A 14423-nucleotide genomic window follows, 5' to 3' on the forward strand; every position below is an offset into this window, starting at 1 on the left:
CTTTCATTAACACTGACATCAGCAGAAATATCCACTTCTGAGAATCTTTCAGTTTGTGCATCTATATCAGGTACTTACCTTTTATCTTTGTTAGGGAGCACCAAGAATTAAAAATCTTCTTTGGGCTGTACCCATTGATTCTAATTAACATGAGAAAATGCTTCACCACAGAGGCTTTACCACAGGACTTCTTTTTTTTTCACATGTGTATGTATTGCATGCAGTGCACACTGACTGTTCATATACAGTCTCAGTGTGCATTCTGTACACACACAAAAGTTCCAGATGTGCTGTGTATCTTGTTAGTTGACTTTGTTCTTCTGTAAAGCCAAGGGAAATATTAATCATTCATTTACTGTTAGGGGATGGGTCTTCTTCTCATGTTTCAGTAAAGGGGGTGGAAAAGCAAAGTAAGCCAATTTTTTTCCTATTTAAGGCCAAAGCTGGGGAATGCATGTGGCTGAGTTCTGTACATGGCCTGGTGCTGGAAGGGCAGGGAACAACCGATGTTGCTATTTTGAATAGATTTTTCTTCCCCCCCCATTTTTATTTTTGCACAGAGAGTCTCATGTCTAATGTTTAGACATGATGAGCTTTGTGCGAAAAGTAACTTTGCTCATTCTTGCCGTGTTTCAACCCTCAGTTATTTTGGCACAACAAGACGGTGAGTAATTCAAGCTTCTTATGATTTAATGTTTTTATTTTATTTTTATTTTCACCAACAATTTTAATAGCTTTTAAGAAATGTGTATTCACAAATCTCACCAGAACACTCTTCCTTCACTAATTCAGCCGTCAGATACTTAATGCTAAAGCAGAAAGCTGCAGGAGTTTGAGTTACCGTCCCCGAATGTTTTTCTTCACTTTGTTTTCTTCTGTGATTACAAGGACTTTATAGTTCTGGCTGCCTTAGCTGCGATTGTTCTTGTTCTTACTTGTTTCCCTATTACAGACAGCGGAGAGATTTTAAGCTATTTCTTTTAACTCTTGGAATACCATTTTAATGGTTTAAACTGTGCTGCTGTGAAGTTATTTGTCACAAGCAATAAGTCTTTGCTTCCAGCGTTTTTATTTGAAGTTCTTCTCCTCTATACTTGTGTGTTTTCCACTGGCAGCGTGGGGGTTTCTTTAAATAATTTGCATGCAAAAAAAAAAAAAAAAGCCTTAAAATTCCAACCAGTTTTAATGAAATAGTTTTTAAGAGGGTATATGAAAATATGTCAGCTTATGGGACTTTTACTTAGTCATAACGCAGGAGGGTAAATGAATTCCCTCAGCTGCAATAGTTTGAATTGTGCATCTGCAGGCTGTTTTAGTCCCTCAGGAGACTGATTAGCCGCTGATCGTATCTGAGAATCCATGGGAGTATGCGTGTGTTTACAGAGAACAGGAACACCAAAACCCAAATGTACATGGAATTTAGAGGGGGGAAAAATACTTAGTATACAACAATTCAACTTAGAGTGAAAATAAGTTTGGTATGAGTATTTAAGTTAAACAGATGACATTCCACAAGTACAGCTGACCTTTTTTGGATGTTCTCTGTTCCTACTTGCCAGACATTGTAAACCAGAGCTTCCTTAAGATAACACATTTTCTTTATTGTAAATATAAAAGATCTGCAATGTATTTTTTCCTGCATGAAGGCAATTAATAACTTTACAGACAACTTAGTAAGCAGCAGCCAAATAAACTGTAGTGCAGTAAAACCAAATGCCTTTAAAACACCCCCCTACCCAACTCTATGATACAAATCATGAAAATGATTACTTTAGCCCTTTCATGGCAAAACTATCTGCTGCAGCATACCTGGAAAGGCACCTTAGCCAAGGAGGGTGACTGTGAGTCCACCAGTAGGCTGTTAGCAGTGGAGCAGTTTGAGCTCAGGGGGCTCTGTGCATGAGCAGATCAGGTAACGTCATCTGCAACAGCAGCATGCCCAAATACCAGCTTCCTTCATCAAGCAGCACAGACACAGGCTAACCCTTGCAAGGGCTTTTTTTTTTTTTTTTTTTTTTTTTTTTGTAAAAACAACGTAAAGATGTTCTGTAGAAGAGAAACATAATATACTGTGATGTTTTTCTGTTTCTGCTTTCCCAGTACATAAGCTGTTCCTTTAGTAATCCTTGGTGAAGAAAATGCTATAAAATTTTAGCAAATGTATGCTGTAAGTTTTCTCTGCTTATAGCACAAATAACATAGTCCATACAATTAATATGTATTATGTATATTTTATATTTATGTATAAATATATATACCTATGTTCAGAGAGACAAGGACTAAGGGACCAGCCAATATAAAAAGAAGGAACATCAGTTTTACTTCTCCCAATAAACAAATCCCCTCTGAATGTCATGTCCCTTACCCTCACTGTGGTAGTACCCCTGGCCATTCTGAGGTGCCACAGATATTTGACTCAAGGAATGGTAAATTTGGGGTAGAAGAGCAATATAGAAATGAAATGTGAGGGAGTATTCTCATTTCTTTGCCACATTCCTGTTTCATGGTGTAGTAACATTTCCTTATTGGGCTAGCTTCCATACTGCTTACAGGGATGTGGTTTCACAGAGACACTGATAAAACACTAGTTATCCCTTAAAATACCTGACTCTGTCCTCTCTTTGGAATGTTCCTTTCCACATATTTGGATATGCTTTTCTTACAGAAAATAATAATTGAAGGAGTAGATTATTAGTATCACTAATTCACATGCAGGGCAGCAATGGACTGGGAAATCAAATTTTCCACAATTCATAAGAGAATTTCCCGACATGCTAAAATGCTCCCTCTTGTCAAGAAAAATATTTATATGGTTAGTATCAAATGTAAGTCAATATAAAATTTTCCTTGGAAAAACCTGGCAGGAGACAAGATTTGGCAAGACATTAAGGAAACTGATCAGTATACACTGACTTTAGGACAGTCAGATGTACCTCTGGGCTGTGGGTTTCTTTGTCTTGCTGTAGTAGCTAGGAAATACTAGTATTTGTGTATGGCCTCAGGCTGAACCTCTTCAAAAGCTCAGGAGCTGGATATTGTGGAACAAGGAATTTTCTGTGAATTCTGTCCTGGTAACCTACTAGGATGCTTTTAGCCTGCATATGAAATCACCTTGACACAATTCAGGCTTCCTGATGTGTGTCAAATTAGCATAAGGCATTTGCAAGCCATGACTGTTCAAGATAAAATGCCTCCTAGTGGCTGACGTGAAATAAAGCTGGTGCTTCAGACATGACAGATAATAAATATTCAAGCACAGTTCCAGCATTTGAAGGCACTTTTACATCCTGCATATTAAACTAACAGAAAGTGTAAGAATTTGGAATGGTTCTTTAGGAAATAAATCCATCCTCTACCAGCCACCACAATTTGTGCAAGTATATGCTAGCCTTACAGCTTACATTCATCCTATTTGAGTTTCTAGAGTCAATTAAGACAGCTAATTCCAGAAGATAGCATAATTTTTAGCATGTTAGCTAGATTAGAGGTACTTGACAGGTTCCACCAGCTACAAAGGAAGCACATGCACAGCCCTGCACTCATTGGTGCCAAAAGGGAGGTCAGATGGATTTGGGCCTGTCTCAGCTGCATCTAAGTGGTTAATGGGTATCTCAGTCACCTGAAGTGTGACACTTATCATACATACACCACATCATCCTTAAGGAACTTAACTGAGATGATCAAGAAAACTCTACTGTTCTAAAAGCAGTATGAGAGTAGAGCCAGAAACCCTTCATTACTATTCCAAATATTGTTTTGCTCTAGTGTAATTAGAGCATTTTCCTTGTAATGTAAATATTATCTTGGATGTTTGTTCAGGAAGCTGACTTCTGAGGTAATGACTGAATCCTGAAATATCTCTGAGAAGACTTACTGACCTTTCAAATTACTTTCAGTCATAAATTTCAGTTCTAAAATTAAATATAACCACTCCATATAGGTTTCAGGAGGCAGAGAACTTTTTATGCTGAGCACACGCTTCTGATCCCCTAGAAAAGAAGGTTGATGTTTTAGGAAAACTTGTGAACACCTTGGCTTAGACATTTTGCTTTCTTCTTTCATTCATTTATAAAGATTTAATAGGTGATGAAGTAGACAGTTATTGCACAGATGCAGGGCATTTGTGAGACAGCCAGACTGACATTATTAACACTCACCTATATGCAACAACGCACATAGGCATTCTTTGTTGATAAATTAACTAGTTTAAGGGTAATGACTATCCTTAATTGGTGAAAACCTTTTTTTTCCTCAAAGATTTTGGTAATACAGAAAAATCTCCCTCCAGAGCTTGGAGGGTAAAACCAGATAAAGTATGTCTGCATACCAACAGATAATTACACCATCATAAGTAACCCAGGCTATGTGAAGGTATGAAAGATCAGAGGTTTACTGCTGTTCTTCCATTTTTTCTTAACAGTTTTTTGTCAAGCACACGGCAGGCAAGGTTACATTTAGGAAAACTGCAACGTTCCTTTCTGGTCTGGAAAAGTCACGCTAAATGAAAGCCTGGGGAATCCACCCACTCTAAACATTATATATATGTTATTGGAAATATGACTAATTTCATAAAGACATTTTAAATCACACATCCCTGGAAGACATTAGCTTTAGGAAAATGAGACCATTATATATCCTTTCCATTCTTTTCCAGGTTTATTTTTGATTTGAGGCCAAATCTACGTAGATTGATTTTTTTAAAAGAGGAGGTAGAGTTGGAAACATCCACTCCTTTATCACATGGGGAAGAAGGAGAGGTAGAAGGGTGTTGTCTCTGGCATGAATATGCCAGAGTCATTATATGCCTCAGAGTCATTATATTTGCTCCAGTCTTAGTGCTGCAGGTTACAAGCAGATCCTATTTCCTCTTCCATCTTCTGCCAAAGTTTTGAGGTTTGAAATAGGCAGCCAGGTGTCACATGCAAAATCTTAGCTGATGCCAGCCTTATACAACAGATGTGTTCGCTGGATGCTAGATTTAATAGATCCCGTCCAAGAGAAGGAAAGGAGTGAATTACTGTCACTTTTTGTTTCACAGACTGGCTGATAAACTGGATTGACATTGTTCCAGTTATGTGCTAATATTGTTCAAACCTTCTTTTAATCAGAATTGTGCAGAAAATGGGAAATAGCGGACTTCATAATTAGGAAAGTATGCAGTAGGTCACTAATGGAAATGATGGAGTCTGTCATTTAGCATTTTGGATTAAAACAATCTCCTCAGAGTTTAAAGGTGAAGCCTAACTGTAGAGGGAAGAAAAGTGTGTTTTCCCAGGCCAGTGGGCACCATGAAAATTATATTGCTTTTGATATTTTTGTGGTAGGTTAGTAGTCTGGAGAAGAGCACAAGCCACAGCTGCTGTAAGAGTTGCAAATTTTAATTTGTTGGTTTGAAGTAATAATTCATCAAAACCCACAGAAGTGGAAATTAGTAAAATGGTCATGTCCATTAATACTTCAGATTATGCTGGCCTTTAGTCATGCTTGTTTAAGAAACTAGGCAAAGTTCTTGGCTAAGAAAACAAAACCATGGCAAATATAAGATGTTAACAAAATGGGGGAGTGCGTTGTGTTGAAGTAACTGAGTTAGATTCCCACATCATTGCATAAATTCTAGGTGATGGACCAAAATTCAATTTATTTTTGGCAACACCCCAAAAAATAAAACTCGTACTTGAAAAATGTATATATAATCTTCTGATTCAACAGGACAACCGTAAGAGTATTCTCCTTGTGGTAGGTTGGTGAATTGCACAACTTTAATATGGTTTAGAGTTCAGTACCTACCACGTGTACGTCTACAATTTTGAAATGTTGTGATTTTGGATTGAAAAATAACCTTCAACCCACAAAGGAAAAAAAATTTTAGTGTCATCATTTTACCTGCTGCAATTCTTTACCAGCCTACCCCTCCTTTGACATATTTATGATAATATACCTTGTGCAAAAGGAGAATTGGGCATATATGCAATTCCTTCTCCAGGGGTGGTGCAGAAAGTGGAAGTGTATTTTGCTTCTATACCTTCAGGTCACAATGCTGAGTGATGCATGGATGGATGAAGAAGAATGCTACAGTCCCTGGCCCTTGGCTTGCTGCCCATCTCCAATCTAGGGGATCTAATGGATTCCTTTTGGAGAGGAGGCTGTTTTGGGCTGTGTGGCTCATGGTGATGTTATCTGTGTTACAGAGATGCTGTATCATGACTCACTGCATTTGGCTTCCCATGGCCATGCTACTACTTGATACCAGAGCCAGTACCCTGGTTTAGTTACTGCTGCAGGACAGCAACTTCTCCATAGATTTTCTTTCTTCTTTTGAATTTTTTGATTTGTATAGGTTTTGTGAAGCTTTACTGTCAGTCCTCTCTCCAGCTTCCCTGACAAGAGGTGTTTTGTCCCTGGAAAAATCTGTAAGGAATTCCCAGAGAATTTCCCGATATTTCTCCATTCAGCACAGTCAGACACTTTGTGTTTCAGGGAAATTCCCGTATTTATGTATAGGGACCATGCCATTAATATTTCTCACATTGCTTTGAGACTCTGTAAGAGTTTCAAATATTAACCCTCACCGTGTTCCTGGCTGTGGCTAATGAACTGATCTCTGAATCTTTACAGGCAGTAAAAAATTATATACTATAGGAGTCAGAAAGTCTCTTCTGTAAGTATAACAGAGATAGAGATGTGTGCTTATCCTGTCTTAAACGCTGGAAATGTGCAAGGAGGAATGAGTTCCAACACTGACTGTAGAGAAATTCATCTTTGATGCGGAGGCACAGTAAATGATATTTTTCATTTACACTTTCAAGCAGTCTGTATTTTTTCTCATCTTGTACTTTCTAAAGGAAGTTTCTCTCCATTTTGCTTTTAGAAAACCTATCCTACTTCCAACCACTGCTTATATTTATTTATTTTCACTTCAGAGACAATCTTCTTGTCTCCAAATTTGTGAAGTGGAAGCCTCTGCCTGTTTCATGTCAAAATGACAAAGGAAAACATGATTTAACCCCCTCCAAAAACAACCATTTTTTCACTTTAGTTTGGATAAACTTCATCCCTGGGACTTCTGGCTTTGTTTAGTTTAGCAGAAGAGATTCCTTTCAGATTATCTAAGAGACTACTTCCATTTTCCCTGATTTACATCAAACCCTTCATTTAAACCGTTCATTTAAACATGAACGATCTGAATGAGAGTGAAAATGATACCTCCTGTAACAGTGTCTGCACATTTTTTCATTGCTTTAATTCCCACAAGTACTCCATTAAGAGGTGTATTCCAGGGAGGAGAAAGCACACACAAAATATTAAACAGCAAGAATGTGATGATCATGATGGAAAGATAGATATTTTAAGCTGAACATGTTTTGTTATTTTGAAAGCCTCAGCCTTCTCTTACAGCTAAAGAAGCACCCATATGGTTCTCAAGAAATGGGAGATGTGACTTGTAGTTTTAAGAATCTACCTGTGTTTGTACCAGGATGGTCTTCAGTAAAACACAAAGATCTCCATAGCCACAGGAAACCCATCCCTTTCTGCAGCTGGTGTCTCTTCCAGTCACTGTGAATTCCATATTGGAGGGTGGCACAGACACTTCTCCTATCCTGCCAGGCACCAAAATTTCCTTCCATGTACAAAACCTCTGTAGGCTGCAATGGTGCCTTCAGGCTCTGCTTCAGCTCCAACCCCAGCACTGTGAAGGGCAGTAGAATCACAGGAACATCCTGTGCACGTTTGCAGCAGTAGATATGAAAGAATGATCTGTGTCTGGAACTGACTTCCCACAGCAGTTCAACACTGCCAGTTCTTGGAAAACTTCTGGACATAATTAGTTCCCACTGCAATTCCCTGCAGTTCACACCAAGTGAGCAGTGGGTGTCTGCTGCAAATATCTGTTTTCCTTTATTCTTTCCCTTTGTGCTTCTTCTCTTTTCCTTCCTTCCACTTTCTTTTAGGAGAAGAGGCAAGAGCAGAATTGCAGTTCCTTTTTCAAACAGACATGAGAGAAACAGTCGCTCACCCAAAGTTAATGAAAAATACGGGAAGCATTGCTCATCATTTCTTTGATGTTCAGTGTAATATTCAATCTGAGCATCAAAGGAGAATGAGCTACATCCCCAATGCTTTCCTTCAGCTATAAACAGTGAAAATAGAATTCACATTATCTCAAAAAACACTTCTATGTTCATGAGAGGCTCTCTTTAAAAAATCACATATTTTTTCTCTGTTTGGCTTTACATCTACTGTATGGTGTTGGCTTGTTTTCCTACAGAGCAGTAGTCATTCTGTGCCAGCTGTTTAAGAGAAGAATGTCCTAGAGAAAACAAACAATGGGCTGTGTAGTGGGAATTGCAAATCTTTGAAAAGAGCAATTGAAATCTGCTCAGACATTTTGAAGATTCTTTGCACAATATTCAAAGGCTGTTGGTGGCTTAGTCATTGGCAGGGTGGTCCTCTTTGTTGATCCCTCTTTTTTTGTATGAACAGAATAGCATAAATATGAAGGTAGGGGGAAGGAAAAAGAAAGAGAGGCATCCAAGTCCAACTGATTCTTCTCCTGTTAGTGCAGCTGAAGAAAGAGTGTTGTAATCTTCTTTCAGTGACGAATCAAAAAAAGGTAGGGAGCCTCTTCAGTTATAAGGTGTCCTGTGTCTCAGGCTCTTCCACTCATACCTTTTAAGGGGTCCAGCACATAAACTCTGGTTCTAGCCCTCTTCTGCTACACAGCGCTGTTTATTCTCACCCTGTGCCAGCAGGCATTGTTGCTGCACAGAGCAGGGAGAGCTAAATGTGTGCCAGACTTCAGGTTGCCACTTCAGTAGCAATGACTCTGACCTCTGATATTAACAAAAAGTCAGCTCTGTGTTTGAAGTCTCTTCAGCTGACCAGAAGTGTGGATTTTCACCTGATGAGGGAATCAGTTAGGAAGATCCTTAGCTCTTCACACTTGAAAAATAGGCATAAAATTTAATGCTTAAAAGTGGCCCCAAAATTAAGAAAATTGTCATTTGTACCCTGAGAAAACACAATACTGACTTTGGTAGCCTTAGGAAAGTGACAATAAGAACGTTGTATTCAGTGTACAAATAGCCATTTTATTATCCTCTATGAGGCAGATAAAGAAGAATTTCAAATACTGCCATATGTATCCAATAAACTGTCCAAAATGAATGTGGGGTGAATTAGTATAAATCGGAGTAAATAATGAATAATGAATGAGTGCAAACAGATACAAGCAGATGCAACTAGGTTAATGATACTTTGTGCACTCAATCTCCCCTATCCCCAGCCTTCTGAATTACAAGTATCTTCCATTTATTGGCAGCCAAAGATGCAATTCTTTTCTTTAGACAAGATGCCAGAGTTCATTCATCCATCACTGGAATATGAAATACAAGAACCAAACTCTTCATTTACTTCCAACTTCTGAAATTACAGAGAAATCAATAGAATAGTGTGGGGAGTTATATTATTGTAGAATTTGAGCCCCTGCTGCTGTTTTCATTTCTGATGTAAATTCACTATGGCCATGAAGATATTCTGGGGCTGACATCGTCCAATGCATCTGAAAATGTAAATGATATTACCATATGTACTAAACTGCATTGTTAGATTTCCCATCTGTTTCAGTCTCGGGAGAGAAGTGTTGAATCAAACTGATTTCTTCCAAGGCAAACACAAACAGTATTGCATAAAGTTGTTGGCCCTCTCACTGAGAGAAAGAGGGGAAAGAGAAGATCATGTCCCACTTGAAATTTTAATCACCCGATAAAAATTGTTTTAATTACAAAGTTAGGTAATGAAAAAAAAATGTCATACTTCCTCCTTACCCACCCACCAGAGCCTTTAGGTTCTATCTTGAGATGCTTTAAGTATCATGAATGAAGTAGTTATAGTAAGTGTTTTACAGGAGGTGCTACGTAAAGCAAGCTGTAACAGTGATCAGTTTCCAGTGGTTCCCTTTCACTTAGCAGCTCAGAAGCTGAATCTCACTTTCATGGTGCTTTGGATCTGTCAGAGAGGTTGTACAGTCTGGGAAATCTGCTTGTGCATAATGACTTTTCCAGTTTTTCTTTATTCATGCCTGGACAGACCTACTGCAAGAAAAGTTGCGAAGAGCCCTCCAGTATTATAAACTATTCCTTGTCCTAGGGAAAATCAGAAATGCAGAAGCATGTTTTTGAGATATATTCTGGGGGTGATTTTTTTTTTAATTTATTTAAAGTTCTGGAAAAAGTTGTGCTGGATTTTGGTAAATTTTTCCACTCCATTGATACTAGTAATGTTGAGGTTGAAGCTATCACTTTTCTTTAAAAATACATTAGGCCAGCTTCTTATGGAATAAAATTAGAAGTATACATGTGTTCAAGTGCTCAAAATTAAGATTACCCTGATACTTGGACTCTGACTGTAGAAGTCTGTATTGACTGCTCAAGGAGTGGGCAGGATATATTTTTAAAGAAACTAATATTTTATAATAATTTATAAAATCATAAGTAATCACATAAGACCTGGAATTCATGTCAGTTACTGCTTGGTTTAAGACACCAGTCTTGCTGACATTTGGCATCATTCAGTCTAAAGACAAGAAGCACATTAAAATCAGATTACTGCAGAGTAGTGAGAATTTGTGCCAGCATTACAACTAAATAGCCACACAAAAAAAAAAGGAATTGCAGATTGCTGCTTATTTTTAGAGTGACATCAAATGGCACAAAAGTTGATGTGCCAAAAAATATTGTAATAACTGAGAGGATGGAAAAGTCTCATAGGCATTTTACCAACAGTTGGAAGAGTGACTGAAAAAAATGTGCAAAGGCCAGTAAAATCAAGGGAGATTCTGATCAGGCAGTGTTCACCCTTAATCAGGAAGGAATGATACACATTCTGCAGAGTATAACAAAAGAGGTCCATTGCTGCTAAGAAGACAGGATTATAAATATAACTGAGTTATAGAGTCAACTTGTTGAGAGAGGACTTTGGAGAGGAAATCCCAGAATAACATCTCAATATAGGCAGTCATTCAGGAATATCTTCCTCCCTCACAAAGAAAACCCAAACAATTTAGGCCATGATGTTGTCAAGGAATACCTAACAACAAAAGGAGTATAACCATCTCCTGCTGCTTATTTTTAAGATGTTTTTCTCAGTGTTTAGAAACAAGTATAACAATTTTCTGGGCAGCCCCAAAGCAGCAAGGTGATACACATATAGCAATCTATTCTACACTGCCCCTCGTATTAGTCAGTTTAAAGTCACTGTTCTGCCAAAGACAACCCCCACCAACTAAACAAGCAAAAAACCCTCCTTGCACTTTGTTTTCTTATCAGCTGTTTTGAAACAAGAAAACTTTTCTTCCGTTGTTTTTCATGCTCAACACCAGCTGAAGCTAGTGGGACTGTTGTGTAACAATACTGCTGATGGGATATCACTGGTCCCCATTACAAAGCAAAGCTTATGGGACCGGGTGACCTTTAAAAGTTGCATGAAGAACATAATTCAAGGATATCAACATTCATGCCTGACTAGAACAATTTGTGAAACATAAATGTTGAGGCAGAACAATGTGACAGCTTCAGCCACTTTAGACCCCATTACCTTTTAGAAGAGCAATAGCCCTCTGAAGATGAAGGAGAAAAATTAAGAGTTCTTTCATAAGTCACTCTTTGAAAGATTAGGAAAAAACCATTAATCTTCAAGGAATATAGAAGCATTTTGTGTTTTACTTGGTAGCAAGTATGCCATAAGGTTATTTTTATAATCCTGGTATTTCTAAGATTTCTAAAAGCTGCAGAATGGTTGCAGCATTTGGAGCTTATAAAGATAAATGAATGCAGCAAGCAATGACTTGTTTAAAATGCAAACACTTGTTTGTACCAGTGCAGGCCTGATTTCCTGGGGGTGTGTGTTCCATTTTGTAATCTGAAAGACAGATTGGGTAGGTACAAGCGCAAGGACAGTTTGGCTATATGACGTAATGATCATTTGGCTGAGAATTCAGCCTCTTCTATACATTGCTACTGAAACAGTGCATGTCTCCTTTCTGCAATATCTCTGACAAACAAGTGCAGTATTATGATTAACCAGCATTCTTTTTTTGCTGCTTTCTCTTTCTTGCGCTGAGTTTGAGTAAAGAGGAAAACATCTGGGACTGGCTCAGTGGCAGAACTGTTCAAACACCAGCTTTTTTGGCAGACAAGCATCCCTAGAAGTAAGAAAGCTCTGGTTTCAGAGTGAAAGCACAGGATGTAGCCACCCTTCTTTGGTTATAAAACTCGGGAAATCTGTGAACCTTTCATTCATACTCCTTTTCCATTCCACCCGATAGCAGTTCTTCCTCCTAAAGGATGTGGACCAGGAAATGATTTTTAAGATGGACCTGCTCTGATTTTTCATAGCCTGAGTTTAAATGTTTCATCAAAGTTTCATTCCTGCTACCCCCAGTCAAATGAAGGACCACGCTTGCAAAATATTGCATCAGTACCATTAAATCTGCAAATATCTAACAGATAGGTACACCCTAATTGGCCCTCATGCACCATGTCAATGGATTCAATTAGTTAGCTGGTTAAGACAATTCCAGCTGAGAGAATGTCTGTAGGCCCTACAGTTGAAAAAAATATAATCTTATTAAACTATTTTCTTATATTTCTGCCTCTTTTCCTGACTCCTCTCTGAAACTGATACTCTCAGTACTCGGCACTTACCTGACAGGAGAACATGTTAACAAACAGGACATTCTGGCGCAGCAAGCCGCTTAGTTCATTATGAGTCTCTTTGTTTCCATTACTGACCACGGGATGGAACAAGTCTGTTTGATTTTCTTATAAACATCATCATAATACCAGACAGGGAGCCCAAACCATTTACTCTGAGGTAGACGCTGTAACATTCTTTTCTGCTCAGTAAATGGAAAGCTGCTATGCTGCAGACGCTGAGATGGATTCCTGTCTCTACTCCAGTGTAGGAGAGGATTAGAGCTTTTCCACTGAAAAAGAACAATATATCTCCTAAACAGTGAAGGAATACACAATAAATGGATTTGTTTGTTATAGAAGAAATTTAAAACCACATTTTGAAGTAGTCGTCCCATAAAGCAAATCACCAAAACCTGGTCAGAGTAAGGAAGCACAGGCACTGTGCAATTAAAAGTCCGTAAAAAGCAACAGAAAGACCCTTCTTAGCTTCAACAGAATTTATATTTAGTCAAAGTTAGAGGCAAGGGCTGCTTTCATCTCACTGCTTTAGACTTTGCCGGATTAACTTTAAATAACAGCAAAATCTGTTTCCTTGACTCATTGTGTTTGTGATCAGATTCTCACAGATCAAAGCTCCTTGGTTTTGTTTCCCAAGCTACCATCCAGCGGCTACTGGAGGGTAGTGAATCACCTCATGTGGACTATTGCCCTTTCTGAGACAGCACCAGATAAGTTCAAGATGTTATTTAATTTCTAACCACTTAGTCATATCTCTGCAAATGGGATATATGAGTCTGCTGCTAAGGCAATGGCAGGACATTTGCTTTGTCCAAAGTGGAAAAGCTGTGGTTTTTGAGGATACTATTAGGAGACTTTTCCCTTCTGACATAGAAATGTAGTTGTCATGATCATGGCAGTTGCACAAATAAGCCAAAAGCAACTATAAAACAGATCATCTTCTCAGGTCGTAGCACTAGATAACAAATTCCCATTCACCTTCCTGGGAATCAGGATTATGATCCGTATGACATCTGTACCCTTCAGGCCTACCACAATCATATTTGTTTTCCCCTGTGCACTTTTGGGCTCTTTTTATGTACCACACAGGTCCATTGAGACTAAATGAGGATTTTTCTTTCAGCTTCGGCTATTTGTCTACTTACATACAGCTGCGACTTAGAAAAACATTACATTATTGGTCTTAACTTACATACGGTTACTTAGAAAATAGAAAATAATTAAAAATCAACATATGACAAAGCTTATGTTGCCTTTTCTTCTTTTTCTCACTTTTTACGCTGGCCCAGGGAAATGCTATTCACAGCAAAATCTTTAAAAATGTCAATGCTCAGTAAACAGCATAAATGCAAATTTAGTCAGGCTTTCAAATATTAAATGTAGTTTTGTACAAAATCTCCAACAAACCTTTGCAGTAACTGCAGAGAAGTGAAGTGCTGTATAGCTAAAATATTTAGAGCTTTGGGAAGAAGAATAAGATTTTGCATTGCCATAGATGAATACTGTTGAGTTCTAATATGTTTTTAAATCTTAAGCTAATATATATGTTTAGGGAACAATAAGAAAAGCTGGGTAAGGCAAGTATGTGACTTTTACCACAAGTCTAGAGGTAGTTAAGTCAGCTTTTTTATAACCTTGTTATTTCTATATGTTTCTTGCCAGTGCTTTAGCACAAATCAGCTTTCCTTTTCCAAAGGATTTTGGAGCTAGCAG

The 14423-nt window shown here is 38.1% G+C and overlaps 1 protein-coding gene across 2 annotated transcripts in view; it reads left to right on the plus strand.

Annotated features, from left to right (window-relative positions):
• The first annotated feature begins 437 nt into the window (after positions 1-437).
• The window catches only part of COL3A1 (collagen type III alpha 1 chain), a 50617-nt gene continuing 36631 nt past the window's right edge, over positions 438-14423 (plus strand). For both annotated transcript variants that reach the window (XM_061376108.1, XM_061376116.1), the window contains exon 1: positions 438-664. In XM_061376108.1, coding sequence (XP_061232092.1) covers positions 586-664 — 79 coding nt within the window. In that variant the 5' untranslated portion in view covers positions 438-585. The remainder of the gene's footprint in view (positions 665-14423) is intronic.

Source organism: Neopsephotus bourkii, unplaced genomic scaffold, assembly GCF_033783945.1.
Source record: "Neopsephotus bourkii isolate Nb327-2 ecotype Australia unplaced genomic scaffold, CSIRO-AGI_Nbou_v1 NB_196, whole genome shotgun sequence".
Taxonomy (NCBI): domain Eukaryota; kingdom Metazoa; phylum Chordata; class Aves; order Psittaciformes; family Psittacidae; genus Neopsephotus; species Neopsephotus bourkii.